Here is an 18,814-nt window from a genome sequence, read left to right as displayed (position 1 = left end):
GCTCATTCATTCGGAACACAGACACACCCTCTTTTTATGACTGGAGGGCTGCTATTAACACCCCCCCACCCCCTCCTCTAACAACATCCCACAGTCCAAATATGGGTCCTGGTAAGCTCTCTTGAACTCGCCCCCTCTGACCCTTTAAAGCCCTCCTCCCCCTTCCTCCCCCCTCCTCACACCCTTCTTCTTCCCCAGCATTTACCCATCTGTTGGGCCGCAGCGTCTCAGCTCAGCCTCATCTTCATGGCTGTTCTTCTGTCACACAACCTGACATCAGTGTGCAAAAAGATCATTTACACTACTATAAATGCCCCCCCCCCCTATATTCTTCCTCTTTTCCCCACTTTAAACCTTGATTGCTTGTACATTACATTTGTATTTACAATGTATTTATAATTTTTTCCCCCAGTGTATACACCTTTATCATTCTAAAACTGATAGTTTTAAAATATATATATATATTTTTTAGTTTTTATCATTATTATTCTCAATATTATTATAAAAATGTATAATTAAAGATAAGGTTTGGTTTATTATCAATGTATTTTCATGTTATTTCTTCCATAACAAGTACATTTTACATTTTTTTAAAAATGTGTTCAATGTTTAAAACATTAACATTTTATGTTAGAACAATATATGTGCATTGTAAAATTTGCGTTCTGCTAATAAAAAAGTAAATAAAAAAATCTGGAGTCATATCAAGATTTTAGAACATTGCTCTGAACCTTTTACTAGAAATTAAAATGTAATTTTCCTTTATTGTAATGACACAAAATGTTACCAAGTGATAAGAGGAACTTTTTTTTTAACATATGAAGAAGAGTTTGTTTGATCTTTGACTCCATGCTGCACTAAAAACAAGCAAATAAAAAGTGATAAACCATATGAAACATCTCAGTTCAGTGACGTTTTCACTGTCGGTAAAGCTATATTTGCTATAAATGTAAATAAAACTTCGAATAGCTTACATTTTAAGACGCTTCAGTACTTCTGGCCCAACCACTCACCAGCCACTTTATTAGCTACAAGGTGTGCCTAATAAAGTGGCGGTGGTCTTCATCAGCTTCAAGGTTGGACGTGTTGTGTGTTCAGAGATGGTCTCCTGCAGACCTTGGTTGTAACCAGTGGTTATTTGAGTTCCTGTTGAACCAGTCTCCATTCTCCTCTGACCTCTGGCATCAACAAGCATCAAGGCTCTCTGGATATTTTCTCTGTAAACCAAGTGAAATACTCAGACCAGCCCGTCAAACAACAACCCTGCCATGAAAAGTCACTTAAATCCCCTTTCTTCCCCATTCTGATGCTGGTTTGAACTTCAGCAGCTCCTCTTCACCATGTCGACATGCCTAAATGCATTGAGTTGCTGCCATGCGATTGGCTGATTAGATTTTTGTGTTAACGAGCAGTTTTTTTTTCCAGTCTAAACTCATGAATAAGTGGATAATATCAACTGTTGCACTTTGAGGGTTGAACACTCTTTGAAGTCTTTGACATGTACAACTGGTGACAAGACACGTTACCAGGCTGATTTAGGAGGGATGGGAACCACTGGGAGTTACTTTAGTGGTACAACAAAGCTCAGACATGAGTCATGCATGCAGAAATACAACCTGTGGCTCACTGCTCCATGTTTAGTCTGGCCTCTGTGACTGCTAAGGCTAATGAATGTCTCACATGAGTCACTCACAGCTTAAAGCTGGTTAGTCATCAGATAAGACACAAAAAAACTAAATACTCAATTTAAATTGAGTTTGTGCAGGAAATACGTGTTTTGTTTTGTTTTGTTTTGTTAGTCATTTAGCCGTACCCTGTAGCTGTACTGTGACTGCCTCTCTTTAATATCCTTTGGAATTCTTAATCAATTTATGGTCAACTAAAAGCAATTCAAATATGAACATATTCTGAGAGAAAGGCAATATCATTTTTTTAAGGAAACAAGACCTCTCTCTCTCTCTCATATATATATATATATATATAAATAAGGAAATTATTACGCATGTTTTTTGTTTTAGACAATGTCCTGTTTTAAAACTAGTGTTGTTTAAGTAGAAATAAAATTAAAAAAAAAAAAAAAAATATATATATATATATATATATATATGAATATATATGCAAGAAAAATAAATTAAAATCTATATATTTTTTTTACATTTATTGTATTTTATGGCATTTATTTTTTTTATATATTTTTTAATTTCTACATTTTCATTTATCTAGTTATTTCCACATTTTTTTTTTTCATTTCCACATGTATTTACTTATTTATATATACATATTTTTATTATATATAATATATATATATATTTTTTTTTCTTCTAAATATATTTATTTATGGAAGAATTTTGTCCAATCGTGCTTCAGTGATGCTAGAACTTCCCAGCCAATTTACATTTTGACATTGTTGGGTGACAATAGTCTCGCAGAAATATATGCATTAATGTAGAAACAAATGAATGCAGAAATTAATACATAATAAATAAATGTGTTAATGTAAAAATACATGTGGAAATAATAAACTAAATACATGAAAAAAATGTAGAAATTAATGAATACAGAAATACCTAAATAATAAAATAAGTGTAAGAATATAGAATGTCCATTGATTTTTTTATTTATTGCTACATATTTATTGCTCATCTATTTCTCCTTATGCTCACACCACTACACTGGAGCACATTCTGGCATAACTGATGATAAATTCCTGCTGCTAATTACGTGTATTACCAACACAAAAACCCAAGTCAGACTTAGATTTTCAATAATACATTTTATTCCATTAAAGATTCTTTTTTTCTAATTGTACACTGGAATGTTAAGATTCCCCTTCAGTAATTTAGTTAAAAATGTTCAATCTAGTCATTTTCAACCCCACATCCACACAACCATTGCTAAATTGAAATTTGGGGAGTACAAATGAAAGAAAAGCAAAAAAAAAAAAAAACAAGAACATGAAAAGACAAAATGTTATATCTTGAATATGTATAATGAGAATGTCAGTAAAGGATGACGAGGTGGATGAACAAGGGCAGCAGAGTTTACCGAGAGGGCTCCGGTAGTCTCTGCTGACCGAGGATGTGAGGGGAGGGGTCGAATATTGGGCCGGCAGTCTCTGATCCCTGTGTGTGTGTGTGCGTGTGTGCGTATGTGGAGTTCCACCATCATGCCAACACCCATCAACTTCAATCTCAAATCTAAAACATCTTGTGTGATGTTAGATTAAGGGGCTTGGATGTTGTTTCTGGGCTGCGTTCAAAGTACTTTTTATTCTCTGAGGGCTGATCACTGGATTAAAAAAGGACCAGAGTGAAACATGGCGTGAGGAGTGGCTGCAATGGTGTTACAATAAAGATTCAACAGATGCAATGGTCAGATGGATTAACAGGGAAAGGTAACGTTTCCTCACAAAGTCCTGCTCACTCAATTTTTTTAATATCCAGATTAGTGGTAAACAATGACAAATTAAACAGTAAAAAATAGTTTTAAAAAAAGAACAGAATCTTGCTGATGATAACCGCAGACAGTACAGACAATATACTGAGCACAGAGCCACATTTTTGCTTTTTTTTTGTTTTTTTAAGCGAAGTGTTACCTCTACGAAAAAATTCTTCACAAGAAAAAACAGAAACAATCATTTGAAGTGAGATATCAATAGAGCAAATCACAATAAGTTTAAAGAGGCTTATAATGATTGAGAGCTACAATTCTGTAGTAATTATTATTATTATGGGTAAGAAAATCTGAAAAGAAAGAAAGAAGGAAACCCCATTATTGATGAACCATTGCAATGTGGCTGAAGAAGAAAGGGTGTGGAGGATGTAGATGCCCAGGGGACGCTAAACTACCAGCGCTCATTCTAGTGGAGACTGATTCAGTGGCCTCAGGATCCTGTTCTCCCTCTCTACCTCCTGGTTTTTACTGATAGACTGACGAGGAGACGGCCGCCGGCCTCCCCTGCACCTCCACGGTCATCCTCTACTTAGTCTGAAGTCCACTTTACAGTTCTGCTTGGCCAACCCAACAGCATCAGTGTAGTTTTCTTTTTGTGTGTGTGTTTCCTGTTCAATTAACTCTATATATAGATGATCCTCTCTCATACAAACATATAAATACACCACCACTGCTGCTCTGCTCCACCACAGGAAGAGGCTTTGCCAGAGGGCTGACGTAGTCCTGTCGATGTACACAGTCTCTGAAATAGTATACAGGGTGGGCAGGCAAGAAATCTTCAATCTTTCTCTGTAGCATAGATTTGGACTTTTTTTGTCTGTGATTTTTTTGATTTTGTCGGTTTCTTTGAATATTTTTTTTGTTTTGTGTTTTTTTTACAGGATTTCATATTTGTCGACAACAAAGGAGGTTTCTGAAGAGAATCTAACGGAGCTGTCGCCGTCTACGTGAGTCGCTTTGGTAACCTGGAAAAAAGAAGAAAAAAACACATTAAAATTAGGGAAGCAGTTATATTTACAATTATAAATAATAAGCACAATCAGGATGAATTTTACCTTCATCTGCATATCCGCACTGTATAGTCATTGATCCGTTTTCTTTAGTCAGATTAATTCTGGGTTTTTGAGGCCAATAAATATCAATATTTGGGAGTTTTTTTATTTCTAAATTTAATCATTTTATATTTATTTCTACATTTATGAATTGTTTTCTACATGTATACATTTATTTCTGCAATACTTTTCTCGCCCCAGAATGTCCAATCGTGCTTCGTTGTAAAGCAAGTGGTATCAATATATGGGATTTTCAGATGATAGCAGTTTTATAAAACATATAAAACATTTTTTTGTGTTTAAAACACAAGTGCAACATTTCACAGTGTAAAAATTAATTTGTCTTACCACTTAAAACCTTGATTGCGTGTTCACTACATATTCATTTACAATGTATTTATTTATTTTTATTGTTTTGTTTAACCAATCAGTGCCATGTATGTTGTTTAACAACTTTATCATTCCTATAAAAATAGTTTTGACATAATAGTCATTAACATTATTATTATGATAATTATAGGGATGCACGATATTGGATTTTTTGCCCATATCCGATATGCCGATTTTTGCAACTCATTTAGCCGATTACCGATACCGATACTTTTTCATACACAACTAATTGCAGAGATTTTCATCTCTCTTCTGTAGTGGAATAAGCATACAGTATTATGGAGCATACTCTTATCGCATGTGTTATGTAATATTCATTCCTTGACAATTGCTTTCAAATAAAATACAAAAAGATACATCCTACTTAAAACTTGGATGACGCTCTCCCTGAGATAATCAATAACAATACCCACAATCAGGGCAAATTTGGCCAATTTCACAATTGACATAATAAGTCAACATGTGCTTAAGGTGCAACAGAGAGGTGATGTGCAAACAGTAAAAAATTCCGAACATATGACAGACATAGGCGCAGAGGTTGTGCATTTAATCAAGTAAGCAGCACCACATTATTTAATCGGTTTATTATATCGGCGTGTTTTCACCTTTTAAGGCAACTCATGACCAACACATTGATATATAATTTTCATATTTTTTTCATTATTGGTCAATTTTAGTCAAATATACAAAATAAGGCCTCGTTTCAAGAGAAAAAAATTAATAAAACCTTTATATTTTTTTCAATAGTAATAGTGGGAAAAAATTCTTGATGGGAATGCACAGAGTAGGTTATGTCAACTCTTAGTGAAACTTATGTTTTGAAAACATTGTTCATTTTTAGATGACAGCAAAAAAAAAGTTTTTAAAAAATCACACCTGTGGTCAAAAAGGGCCTAATTTTTTTGGGCATTTATGCAATGCAATTTCCTGTTATCTAAAGGTTTATATACTGATAACAGTGTATCTGAAGTAAATTAACATCTTTCGATTTAGCGGCCGATTAGTTGGGACACATAACCGGCAGGAAAATGTCACCTTGTGTTCACATTTAACTGACAGCTGCAGCCTTTCAGAGCCAAAATGACTCATGTTTAGAAATAGGATCTTAAGTGGCAAATTTAGTAAGAGATCTAAACTCAGTGACTCCAGTCGTTGATGCAGACACTGGAGATGAGATTCCAGTCACACAGAGAAACATGACAAGGTGTTTTTTTGGAAACCCACCTGGATGTCGCAGTAGTTGCGCTTGGACACAAAGGACACATTGATAGGGAAGAAGTCATTGGGCTGTCCAGCGATGGTGAACTCCAGGCTGCCCGTCTTGTTGTTGGCATCGATGACAGGTAGGCACCACTCTAGGATGTTTCGCCTGCTGTCATGTTTGTATTCCCCATCCAGATCACCGATCACAGGAGCTCCCACACCAGACCTGCAGAGAAACAACAACACAGAAACATCTCATTGCATATAATATTTAGTTGTATGACCACAGTTTTTTATAACTGCTTCACATCTGTGTGGCATGGAGTCAACCAACTTGTGGCACCTTTCAGCTGTTATTCCACTCCAAGATTCTTTAACAACATTCAATTAATTTACATTTCCTGGTTTTGCTTCAGAAACAGCATTTTTGATGTCAGCCCACAAGTTCTCAATTGGATTAAGGTCCACTCCATAACATCAATGTTGATGGTTTGGAACCAAGACTTTTGCTGGTTTACTAGTGTGTTTGGGGTCATTGTCTTGTTGAAACACCCATTTCAAAGTCATGTCCTCTTCAGCATGAGGCAACATGACCTCTTGAAGTATTTTGACATATGCAAACTGATCCATGATCCCTGGTATGAGATAAATAGACCCAACACCATAGTAGGAGAAACATGATGCTGCACCACCATGCTTCACTGTCTTCACTGTGTACTGGGGCTTGAATTCAGAGTTTGGGGGTCGTCTCACAAACTGTCTGCGGCCCTTGGACCCAAAAAGAACAATTTTACTCTCATCAGTCAACAAAATGTTCCTCCATTTCTCTTTAGGCCAGTTGATGTGTTCTTTGGCAAATTGTAACCTCTTCTGCACTTGTCTTCTTTTTTTTTTTTTTTTTTTTTTTTTTTTAAACAGAGGGACTTTTCAGGGGATTGTTGTAAATAGATTAGCTTCACACAGACATCTTCTAACTGTCACAGCACTTACAGGTAACTCCAGACTGTCTTTGATCATCCTCGAGCTGATCATTGGCTGAGCCTTTGCCATTCTGCTTATTCTTCCATTCATTTTGATGGTTGTCTTACGTTTTCTGCCACGTGTCTCTGGTTTTGCTCTCCATTTTAAAGCATTGGAGATCATTTTATTGAACAGCCTATAATTGTTTGCACCTCTTTATAAGTTTTCCCCTCTCCAATCAACTTTTTAATCAAAGTACGCTGTTCTTCTGAACAATGTCTTGAACGACCAATTTTCCTCAGGCTTTCAAAGAGAAATGCATGTTCAACAAGTGCTGGCTTCATCTTTAAATAGAGGCCACCTGATTCACACCTGTTTGTTCACAAAATTGATGACCTCACTGATTGAATGCCACACTGCTATTTTTTTAACACACCCCTTTCAACTAACTGCCCAACTGCACAGTCTTAAGAGCGTGCATATCACAAATGCTGGGTCTTGTTGGTTTTCTGAGAATCTGCTGCACCTACTTGTACCTTGTTTGCCATGTAGCAATAAAAAATATACTAAAAACCTGGATTAATATGGTTAGTCACATTGTACACTACTCTATATGCTGTCTGATATGTGATGGTATGAAAACTTTTTTTAGACAATATACAATACAGAAAATGTTGCTTGGCGTGATTTAGAAATTATGTTAGCTATTAATTTACTTCTTTTTTTTTTTAAATAGTCAGCAATTGGCTGAAAGTGAGCAGTAATGATGTTTGATGCAGCTATTCATTTCATTCCCATTTATTCTTTATTTTCTCAGTTATCATGTATATAATTGGCTGATAATGTAATACTTGGTTTGTATAATGTATAACAATGTCAAATATTATTTAATAAAGTTTTGTTTTTGAGAAAGTAGCTCTCTGGGTACATTTACAGAGTTGTGAAAAATCAGTGCACAACCCACATAAAAAAGGTCTATTTTCATTCCAGCTCAAAAAATTACTACATCGGCCACAATATCAGTTATCTATTAACTTTCCACTTCTTTAATTAGAGCCTTTCCCTTATCGGTAAAGCTCTAATTATATATAATAAACTGAGGTTTTAAGGGGGTTGCTCATCGGCTCTTACGGGGATGAAAACAGCCCTGAGGACCGCACATATGTCTTGATATTTTAATGTTGTATCAAGGCATAAGCCTTCAGACAACGTAATCACAGAAAAACCGCCTGGCTCCGATGACATAATAGGCTTCCTGTTAACTTGTCATCACAATAGGAAAATGCATAAAATGACACTTTCTGTGATGGGTTCAAATCGTGCAATCCAGGGTTCAGTTCAACTGGACCAAACAAGGCTGGTGCAAACTGAACCAGAAACACTCATTTTAGGATCATAGTTATATTTTTAATATATAAAAACAACAAAAAAGGTCCGCCTTTTGACATGTTACCCTGTTAGTTTAATACTTATTGGCTAAAAATGTTTGTCAAAACAGCATTGTTAAAATAAGTAATTTCATTGGTTACATTTTCGTGTGGTGACCTATCACCCCAATGGCTAATCTGAATATTCAAATGAGCCATGTGTCAATTTGCCACAACACAGGCTTATGCCAGTTGCTACCACCAGGCTGTCAATCAAGACTGAAAGTCTGAAAATGCCGAAGTGAAAGACCTCCTTTAACCCGGAATGGGCAAGAGAACACAGGTTTGTTACAAAAAGTAAGAGGGATGTGTTTCATTTTTTTTGTACATTATGTCGAAGTGATGTAGATGTGAGCAGTAAAGACAAAGCAGCTATCGAGAGACATGCTAGCACTGACAAGCATCAAGCTAATCGGAGTACAACACTGCTTAAAACCGGATCATACCAAACAAATATCTGCTCGCGTGTCCCCAGTGTATGCAATGTCCTCCTTTTTGATGTGAAGCAAATGGCCTCCCTACCGGGCGGTCAGAGGTCCAAATACGCTGTTGCATATGCCGTTCGTTAGCCGCGAGCTAACATTAGCTAACAGAGTTGTTTTAGGCCCCGTTCACACGAGGACGGTCTCAACAGAAGATTCAAAAAAAGCGGCGTCGCTTCTTCACTTTTTATTCATCGTTTAGACGAGCATTTTCGGGAGGAAATCTGCTGCATACGGTGACGCAAAAGTGTGTGAAATTCGATTGTATGCATGCCAGGCAGCATCACTTAAAGCCATAAGAGCATCTTTGGGCATGCAGAAGTTTTCACGCCACACATTTTCATCAGCTTCTCCTTCCACATCCACCATCCACTAGATCTCCCAGGTCTCGTTCACAGCCGTCTGGCTCGCCTCCGACGAATTGCTGCATCCAAAATGTGATAGAGGTTTTTACAGATCCTTCTCTGTTCACTAATACTATCTGTACATATCCTGTACATTTGGTGGAAAGACTCCTGTAAGTTTATTAGAGCTGCCAGAGCAGCTTGAAGGTCCGACGCATGGAAATAATCCCACGTTTGTTTATTTTCCTTTACTGGAGCATGTATGTGACATAAACACATACGTGACGTGAGCAGATCTGAGCAGAGTTTTGCGTCTTGGCAGTGTAGACGGACACGATACGGCGGAGCGTATGTAACTTTTCCACTTTGGAGGGTGGTTTCAGATTTTTGCGTCTTTAAGCCCCCAAAACGCCGTCACCGTCTAAACGAAAGGCACTTCCGATAAAATATTTTGTCGTTTTTACCCGCGAGTGTCCTCGTGTGAACGGGGCCTTAATCAAACTAAACTGTGACTTACTGTTTTGAATAACTTCCTCTCGCTAAATGCATGGCACTTTCAAAATAAGAGCACAGTGTTTTAACAGAATTGACCACAGAATTTAAAGACTGTCAAAATAAGATGCCTTAAATAAAATATACAAGAACCCTTATTCTCCTTTAAGATAATTCTTAAAATAGGCAATGATTAAGATCAGTGTATATGAAGGAATAGTGGCATTAGAATCTGCGGGAGGCCGCCAAATTTGGGCTTTTATGGGAAGTGTCTCTTTTGGGTCACTTTAGCCAGTCCTAAGGCCAGATTGAGGAGGGTTGAAATTGTGACAGAAGACAGGGCACTTGCAGTTCTAAACATATTTAGGGTGTGTTTTACTCACTTTTTGTCTTCCCCACAACTATATTCCTTTCTCCTACAGCGTCCATTACAAGTACATGCACATGGTAAAATATGCAAATTAGGTGATGACGTCATTTTGCGACTTCTAGCGACTTTTTGGACGGCCAATAGCTACTTTCCTAACTGGGGAGTTTGCAACACTGCTCATGGCCACAGACACAGGAGCAACGCTGCTGAAAAAAATTCTAGGGGAAACACTGCAGTTAGTAAAAAAACACTTTACACCATTAAACAATGATTTTAACGAAACAACAACCCACGACATAAACAACTGTTATACAGTCAGCTTTCGGAGATATTAATGTAACCAATGTGCAATTTTCTTGTGCAATTTTTTCACACTCTGGTGCATTATTATCTCATACTACTGTGCAAGATTTATATTTTAACCTTGTTTAATAATGTTCACGATATCTTATTTATATCCGCCCACATCATGTGTATATATTTTTTTAAATTTGTATTGTTGATATTGTATGTACTATACTTTTATATTGTCCCCTTCTTTATTTTATATTTATGCTACTTTTACACTACCCTCGTTTATACTGATCCTCCTTGCTGCAATTTTGCCATCATGAGACTCATAAAGGTTTAACTTATCTTAAACACATTCAGAGCTCATACATTTGTTTAGCAGATTTACTTACGGTACAGGGATGCTGATGACCACGTCGTTGAGCTCGAGGCTGTCCTCCTGCAGCTCGTATTCGATGTTGACATCACAGCCAGTACCACTCTCTGAAGGCCAGCAGTTTACTGTGGAAGGAAAAACACAGTTATATCATCAGTCACATTACTGGACAAAGGCTGAAATAAACAAAGAGAGAAAAGCAACATTATTACTACAGATAAATCACATGTACTGGCACTTACTGGTTAGAGGTATGAGGGCCTCGTCTGTGGTCTGTAGTCTCCACTTCAGCACGCCAACATCGTTGTTGAGAGGGAAGGACTTTTCTGGGTTCTTCAGGCCAATCACTGATTCAGCTGTGAACAACTTCTTGTCCACATTGGGATGTGTCTGAAAGGGGACAATGGGGACATTTAAAATTCTGAAAATGGAATGAATGCAGTTTTTGAGGAACGTTTTTAGTAACTGGTGTTTAAGTAGTTAAAAAGTAAGTTTAAAATTCAATACAAGAGCATAAAGCTATTCTGCTGTTAGGCACACCACTGAGTCCAGAAAATGTTTCGGAAAATGTGGTCAACATACTTGCAGCTGCAATCCTTTGTTGTCATTATTGTTGATAATGAGGCGGATGCGACCATTTTTATCATCTGTGACTCGGAGCGTGACCATGCCCAGCACCTCCATGTTCTGTAAGCCGCCGTCACGTCCGCAAGTCAGCGAGATTTTCTCCTCCACACGCAGATGTACACTGGAGAGACAACGCACATGCAAACAAGCTTTAAGTAATCAATCGACCACACAGAAGACCGACCACATGTTTATCAAAGTTAACAGTTAGCCTCAAAAACCACAATGGGTTATTAAATAAAAATAGAATTTAAAGCAATAGTCAACGATTTTGTTTATAGGAGAAGGGTTATTTGTTTTTTTCTCCTCACTATCAGATTATCAACATAAATATGTATGTGAATATAATTAGTTTTACCGAAGTTAACACTTTCACAAAAATAAGGCCATCTTTACGTACAGACAAATTCTCAAAGGACCACAGCATTGCCACTTTTAAACTTTGATCTGACAAACTATAGTCAGTGGAAGCAAGCACTGAGTCTCCATTAAAAACGAATAATTGCAGAGAAGTAAACCATATTTATACTTAAACAAAAGGTTGTCATGTGTCTGTACCTCTCCACGTTGACTGGTGGTGGTAGAGCTTTAGATACATCTGAGCCCCTCTTTCCTGAGGTGGGCATGATGGTTTCACCCTCGGACTTGAGCTTGTCAACAAAGTTGTCCACTTCTTTCCCTTTAGCACCCAGTTTCAGAGCCTTACTCGGTCCGCTTGGTCTGGAAAGAAAGAGCAGCATCTTTAAACAGTGGTCTTCAACCATTAAAAAGAGCTCCCTGGTGACAAAAGTTTCACCACAATGCAACCTATCACAATAGCAAAAACAGATCTTTAAAACCAAAACGGATTTCTTGGAGTTATACCTGACTGGAGCTGCTGTGATCTTGGGTTTCTCAGGCTCGACAATGGTGTCTGTGATGATGGACCCTGAGGAGACGCTAGTCATGCCGGCGCTGCCGAAGCCGCCGAAAGCTGGCACCTTCTTTCCAGAGCGCTCAGCGTCCCTCCTAGCCTGCTGCAGCTCCTTGGCCTTCCTCCTCATCTCTGCTTTGGCCTCTCGTTCCTGGGTCTGTGGATAAAAAAAACAACATTAAAGAGTTATTCAAAGGTAATTAATTGTATTTAATAAATAGTCTTTATTCCTTGAAACACCCAAAAAATGTCAAATCTCTTTGCATCATGGGGGGGGAACAGCATTTCTGCTGTTCTCTTAAAATCTGACGTCGAAGTTGTATATATTCCAAAATCAAGAGACAGAGTGGGTTGGGAGAACACGGTGGTTACAGGATGAGGTTGCACTGTGTATAAATCCCTGCATGATACAGAACATATAGGTAACAATATAGGCTAATGGCATGCAGAAATATTTTACAGGTGAAACTTTTGCTAGTGTATTAAATCAAAGTGTTAATGGCTGTAAGGAAATTATATTTTTAATTAATTAATTAAGTTTAATTAATCATTCAATTTGATTGTGGATTGGAAGCTGCGGTAGAGCCCGACTGACAGGCTGTGGCTGGAGATATAAAAAAGGGATCCTGTTCATCCTGAAATACTGTTTTAACATGAAATAAAAATTGACATCCACTGAGTCGAACTGCTTCAAATGCTTGCTTAAGACGTTTTTTGTAAAAAAAAAAAAAAAGAATAATAAAAAACAACATTGTAAATGCCTTAAACAGGAGATACAAACATTTTTTCGGAATAAGTTCTGACTTAGAAAACATTTAACTCACATGACTGATGATGCGAGTTAAAAAACTGTTTCTGCTGTTGCCGTCTTCTCTCAATTTGCTGTCGTGGGTGGCCAAAGTTGTCAGATAAGCAACCTCTTTTTTTCTCTACTTCTACTGTTAACTGACAAATTAGTCAACAGCAATACATTAAAGTGCTATCTTCTGATGAAAGTACGTTTGTGCAGCTTTGTTCATTCTCTTAATGCGACATTTGAAAATGTTGCTTGGAATTCGCTTTGATTTTAATGGAAACACAACTCCTATTTATTGCTGCAAACTAGTATAGTTTTAGAAAAAAACATTTTTAATGAGTTAAAGCTGCAATTTGTAAAATATGGCCAGATTTTTTTGTTTTGAAACAATCTTAAAATTATATTACACTAGCGACAAAGAGGTCTATGTATTGTGTTACAGAGATATCCACTGAAATTAACAGGCTAACCAGCTAGCCCCGGCCTGTCATGTTTGTCTATAAACCAGACGACAGAACTCACCTCTCTGACAGCACGGAAGACCTTCTCCTCATGGGAGTCCATCTCTGTGAAGGTGCGAATCTGAGCCAGGTTGACGTTCTCTCTGTAGCCTAGTGCCACAATCTCATCGAAGGCAAAGATCAGGTCGAAACAGTGCTCTGATATTTCGCTCTCCTCCAGGACACGACAGTATTCTGGTATCTGGCAGGGGGAGAAAACAAATATTGTATAAGACAACTGAACTATTTTAACATTTGACACATCGTGCAGTCATTAAGAGATGTGAACTTTTAGAAAAGTGTTATTTCTACATGACAGTCGAAGCTAAAAGCTTGGCTGCTGACACTGATCATGATCCATGTGATCCTGAATAAAAGCACTGCTAAACACTGGGAGGTTGTCAAAAGAACTGGCTCTTTATGAATGTTTTAACACTGCATCATTGTTGTGGCATAAATGCTCCTTTCACCTGCTTCTGACAAGCCGTTAACTGCCATACAGTGTTAGTAGCAGAGCCTGATGTTCAAAGCTGTGTGTATTAATACAGATGTCAGGCTCTGGACATTTGTAATAAACATGCTTTTATCCACCAGTCATCATCATTAAAACAAATCACATAAGGTAACTTACTGTAATCTTTCTTTTGATTAATTTTTTCAATTGAATTTATTTTGAACGTATATTAAAAAAAGAGAAAATTATCATACGAACCACAGCTACAGAAACTGAAAAGCATAAAGCAAAAGACATCTACAACCTTGGTTTACATGGTTGAAAAGGAGCGAGAAGAAGTGCAAAAGCATTAATTCTCAAGCTTCTCCATAAGTTATAGTTATTAGTTGATTTTTAACCAGCTTCCTTATTTATGTGAACCTTTACATTATTTACTTAAACATAATAGTTATCTTATCTATAGAGTTATGAGATATTTTGTCCATTCTGGAATGTAATTTAAATCCAGACATTTTACAGGAAGCATGGCAACACGTTGAATTTTTCTTTTTCATTCTACATAATAAATATACTTTCATTAGAAACTGCCAGGTATCTCTCTAGTCTGCCATATAAGTTCTACTAGTTGTTCCCTGCGCTTAAAATTTAAACAAATTTACACATTATTCTCATCGTTGTGTGTAAGTTTACATGTGACGTAGTGTAGAGTTAATGCTTGTTTATGCCACCTCAATTAAAATTATATATTCCATAACACATACATGTAATAATTTAATTTGTAGTTTGTTTCTCTGCTGTCCCTCAATTGTCTCATTACAGTGTGTCTTGGAGTATCAGTTGTTATTTTTTTTATTGCAATCCAAAGTGCAAGCAATTTGTTTCTACCTGTCTTTTTCTAATACGCCAACAGGAAATCAAAGAAATACCAATAGTTAGTTAAAAAAGTCAAAGAGCTGTCAGAGTACTTGAACAGCAATGACATTTACCAGAATATAAAGGGAACAAAGCACTGCACCAGTGAGTTACATAATGGAAATACATTTAGCCAACAATTCACTTTTAAGTGAGCAAAATACTAAAGGCTTTACAGGATAATGTGGCCATACAGTTTTCTCGGATGCTACCTAAAAATATGCCAATTAACATTCCTAATACAATTTTCAGCTTACTCCCCAAATGATATTCTCCTTATTCAACATTACATCAGTTTCAGGCTTTGCCAGAAAAAAAATTAACATGCTTGTTTTTTCTTGTCTTGTACCTTATGTTGTCTGTGTTATACAAGCACTACAATACAGCTACATGTGAAAATAAAGTAGGGAGAAAATATTGAATTGCTCATAAATGGTTGCAGGTATACATTTATACTGGATTATTGCAGAAGCAGACTGTATTTCACTCCTTTGAAGCTTCAAATGTGTTAATATCCACACTCCCACTCCTGCATAGACATGCCAATATATGTCACCTCCATGTTTTCTTACCACACGGGAGAAGAGTCTGAGTGTCTCCAAGTCCTCCAGGATGTTGCTGTTCTTGGTGGTGATGAGGACCATGTAGAGTTTCTCCAGTGGCTGGTACACATAGCGAACACTATCTGTTTCCACAAACGTGTGTTGCTTGCCCGTGTTCATCAGTTTAGGGAATGCAGCCAGAAGACCCTCAATTCGTGTCCGGGTCATTTCCACAAACTGCCGCGATACAATGGCCTTCCCGGCCTTGGTGCACACCGCCGCTGCCAACAGCACCTGCAGGTGAAGACAGAACTTCATTGTTAATTGCATTATTGTTTGTGCATGCAACTGTAACCGAATGGCAAAGGTAAGCTATTGGCCAAAGGAACTAAATGTAAAAAATTGGGTTCAGGGTTCCTCCTTTTTGCTTCATCTTGTAGTAGCCACATTTCCCACTGATGTTATAATTTTCATTTAGCAGCGTTTATCCACAGCGACGTTCATTTAAGAGTTTATACAACACATGCAAAGATCAAGTCAGAAGACAACACACAAGCAAGTGCCATGGGTTAAATTTGCGTCCGACTGGACATAGTGCTAACAGGTAGTCCATAAAGACAGTGCAAATAGGGATTTTTTTCTATTTTCCCCTTCATCATCCATGTAGATTATGTGTGAAGGTGTTCAGTAAAGAGCTGGGTCTTTATTCTCTTCCTAATGATTGAGAAGGACAAATGGAGATTGGTAACTTATTCCACCACCAGGGAACTACAGAGTCTTTCTAGGGAGAGCAAGTCTAGCTAAGGTAAACATCAGAAAATCTTATATCAACATAACATAAAATTAAGATGATATTACACACACCCACTCAGCTATCAGTGTGACTTATGTTATTGATTCTCATAACTTTTTAAAATCCTGATGAAAGAAGACTAGAAATAGATATAGAATAGATATACACGCATAGAACATGTATGCTGAAATTACCAATGTCAGATGCCATTCAGAAGCTGCTAAGTCGCGTTTACTTTGTGTGAATGGCTGACGAGGAAACCAACAAAACAAACTTAACACTCACCAAAACTGAGTGGTGCTTGGTGAGGTGCTTAGTCAGCTTAATATCAGTAAGCGTAATACGAGTGCAGTATTCCTATAAAAACTACACTGGATGTATCAAGTCCAGTGCTGGAATGCAAGTACATACATTTACTCAAGTACTGTACTTAAGTACAATTTTGAGGTACTTGCACCTTACTTGAGTATGTACACATTACACAACTTTATACTTCACTATATTTTATAGGCAAATATAATACTTCCTACACCACTGCATTTTGCTGCAATCAATTTAAAATGATAATTATAAATTAAACCACATAACAGTATATTAAGTAGTTAAAATTCACATCACCTTGACAAGAGTTAAATGCTGCGGACATAAAGGCATCATTAATAATAATCCAATAATTTATTTGGAGTGGGGTCATTCTGCACAATGAGTACTTTTACGTTTGATACTTTAAGTTGATTTTCATATCATCACACTATCGCCCAAGTAATTTTTTGTCAAAATTGGGTTTTTTTTGCCTAAATCATCTCCTCATGACGCCGGCCACCTGTGGTAAAATCGCCTACATCCTCAGATCATGTGATTTCACCCCTTTAAGATAATGGCCTATGTCAAGTGTGTGATTTAAGCGGTTTTATTATGCCTAAGTCAAAATAAAATGTGACTTAGGCAATTTTTTTAACACGCCTTTGTGACTTACCAAGATATGGTAACACTTTATTTTGAAGGTGTCTACATAAGAGTGACATGAGCGTGTCATAAACATGACATGGGATGTGTGAACATTAATGACAATTTGAAGTAACATTAATGCTCATGATACTTGTCATGTTTCTGACAGGCTTGTGTAACTCTATATAGACACCTTCAAAATAAAGTGTTACCATATCTTGCTTAAGTCACAAAGGCATGTTCAAAAAAAATGCCTAAGTTACATAATTTACACACACCGTTACTATACAAATAGCCATCCTTTGTTACATCCTTTTTGAGTGAAATTATCAATAAATGTCATATATTACACTTTTGGTCAGGATTTTGGTGTTTCCTGCAAAACTCGAAAAAAATTAGTTAGGCGATTATTTTAACAGTGTGACGATATTTATACTTTGGTACTTTTACTGGGTACGTTTAGAATGCAGGACTTTTACTTGTAGTGGAGTAATTCGGCAGTGTGGTATTAGTGCGTTTATTCAAGTAAGGGATCTAAATACTTCTACCACCACCGACTCTTTCTTTCACCCTGATTAATGAATTAAGTGACTGTGTTCATTCCACGTTGACAATGGCTGAAGTTGGAAATGAAAGCCATCGACTAGGATGGTCTGGACTTGACATGGAGAAGAAAAAACTAAGCTTGACGTTGACAGTCTTGAATACATGTTGTAACCATCATGTTATTACAGATGTGGATAAGGTTGGGTAAAGGACGGTATGAGGACAATATGACAGCAGGTAACGTTAGCTCGGATCCGGCTAGTGACAGCAGCTAACCTTAGCGCTAGCTTGTCAAGCTAGGTAACGTCAGCAATGTCTGCACACTCAGTGCCGCCTACTCACCTGGATTTTGACCCTGTATAATGAAACAACAATTAATTTACTCGATTTTAGCAACTCAATATAAGGTTAGCGCTGTCAGTTCGGTTACATGTTTTCTTGTTATTTCGCTCCTGTAGCTAACTGATACCTAGCATTAGCTACTCAGGTTAGCTAGTGTTATGATAATTGCTAGGCCCGATAGAAGCCAGTTAAATATCTTGATTTTCCACCGTGACTTACCATTTTGGTCTCTCTCTATGGTACAACGATCTTCCGTCTCTCTGTGTTTCTTGATTTGGTGGTTTCTAGTCACTCCGGAATAGCAAGGTGCGAGTATCCAGCTGACTTCAAGTTGTGTGATTGTTAGCTCGCTAGCGTCAATATGGCAGCAGCGCAGAGCCACGTCTCCACCGGAAGAGCCGCGTGGACCCGCCCACAGTGGACACCAATGACGTGGGCCCCAACATGTTGGCCTTGTTGCATCAATAAGTTTACTCGCACCACTTCCTCACGCGTTTCTTCCTCTTGTTTAGCCCTCTGGAGTCACCAAAAGCGCCAAAGCATGACTTCTTAATGACATCCAGAAGTAAAAACAAAGCAGCGTGGAGCCCTACTGTAAATT

The 18,814-nt window shown here is 37.4% G+C and overlaps 1 protein-coding gene across 1 annotated transcript; it reads right to left on the bottom strand.

Annotated features, from left to right (window-relative positions):
• Nucleotides 1–2,753: 2,753 nt before the first annotated feature.
• arcn1b (archain 1b) lies at nt 2,754–18,594 on the bottom strand. Its single transcript, XM_059331398.1, has 10 exons — nt 18,433–18,594; nt 15,615–15,878; nt 13,699–13,878; nt 12,332–12,537; nt 12,026–12,187; nt 11,423–11,588; nt 11,083–11,230; nt 10,857–10,965; nt 6,120–6,324; nt 2,754–4,418 (listed from the first exon to the last, which is right to left on the bottom strand). The coding sequence occupies exons 1-10, from the start codon at nt 18,433–18,435 to the stop codon at nt 4,329–4,331; spliced, it is 1,533 nt and encodes a 510-aa protein (XP_059187381.1). The 5' UTR covers nt 18,436–18,594; the 3' UTR covers nt 2,754–4,328.
• Between the last annotated feature and the right edge of the window lie 220 nt (nt 18,595–18,814).

The sequence above is a fragment of the Centropristis striata genome, chromosome 4 (genome assembly GCF_030273125.1).
Source record: "Centropristis striata isolate RG_2023a ecotype Rhode Island chromosome 4, C.striata_1.0, whole genome shotgun sequence".
Classification (NCBI taxonomy): Eukaryota; Metazoa; Chordata; class Actinopteri; order Perciformes; family Serranidae; genus Centropristis; species Centropristis striata.
Note: the sequence above shows the minus strand (reverse complement) of the source record. Positions and strands in the feature narration are given on the sequence as shown.

What these genes read in the sequence shown, in the direction of transcription:
- arcn1b (XM_059331398.1), bottom strand. An exon ending in TCTTCCGTGCTGTCAGAGAG is followed by an intron (nt 12,538 to 13,698) that starts GTGAGTTCTGTC and finishes TTTTATCCACAG; the next exon opens with ACCCAGGAACGAGAGGCCAA. An exon ending in ACAAAGGATTGCAGCTGCAA is followed by an intron (nt 11,231 to 11,422) that starts GTATGTTGACCA and finishes GTCCCCTTTCAG; the next exon opens with ACACATCCCAATGTGGACAA.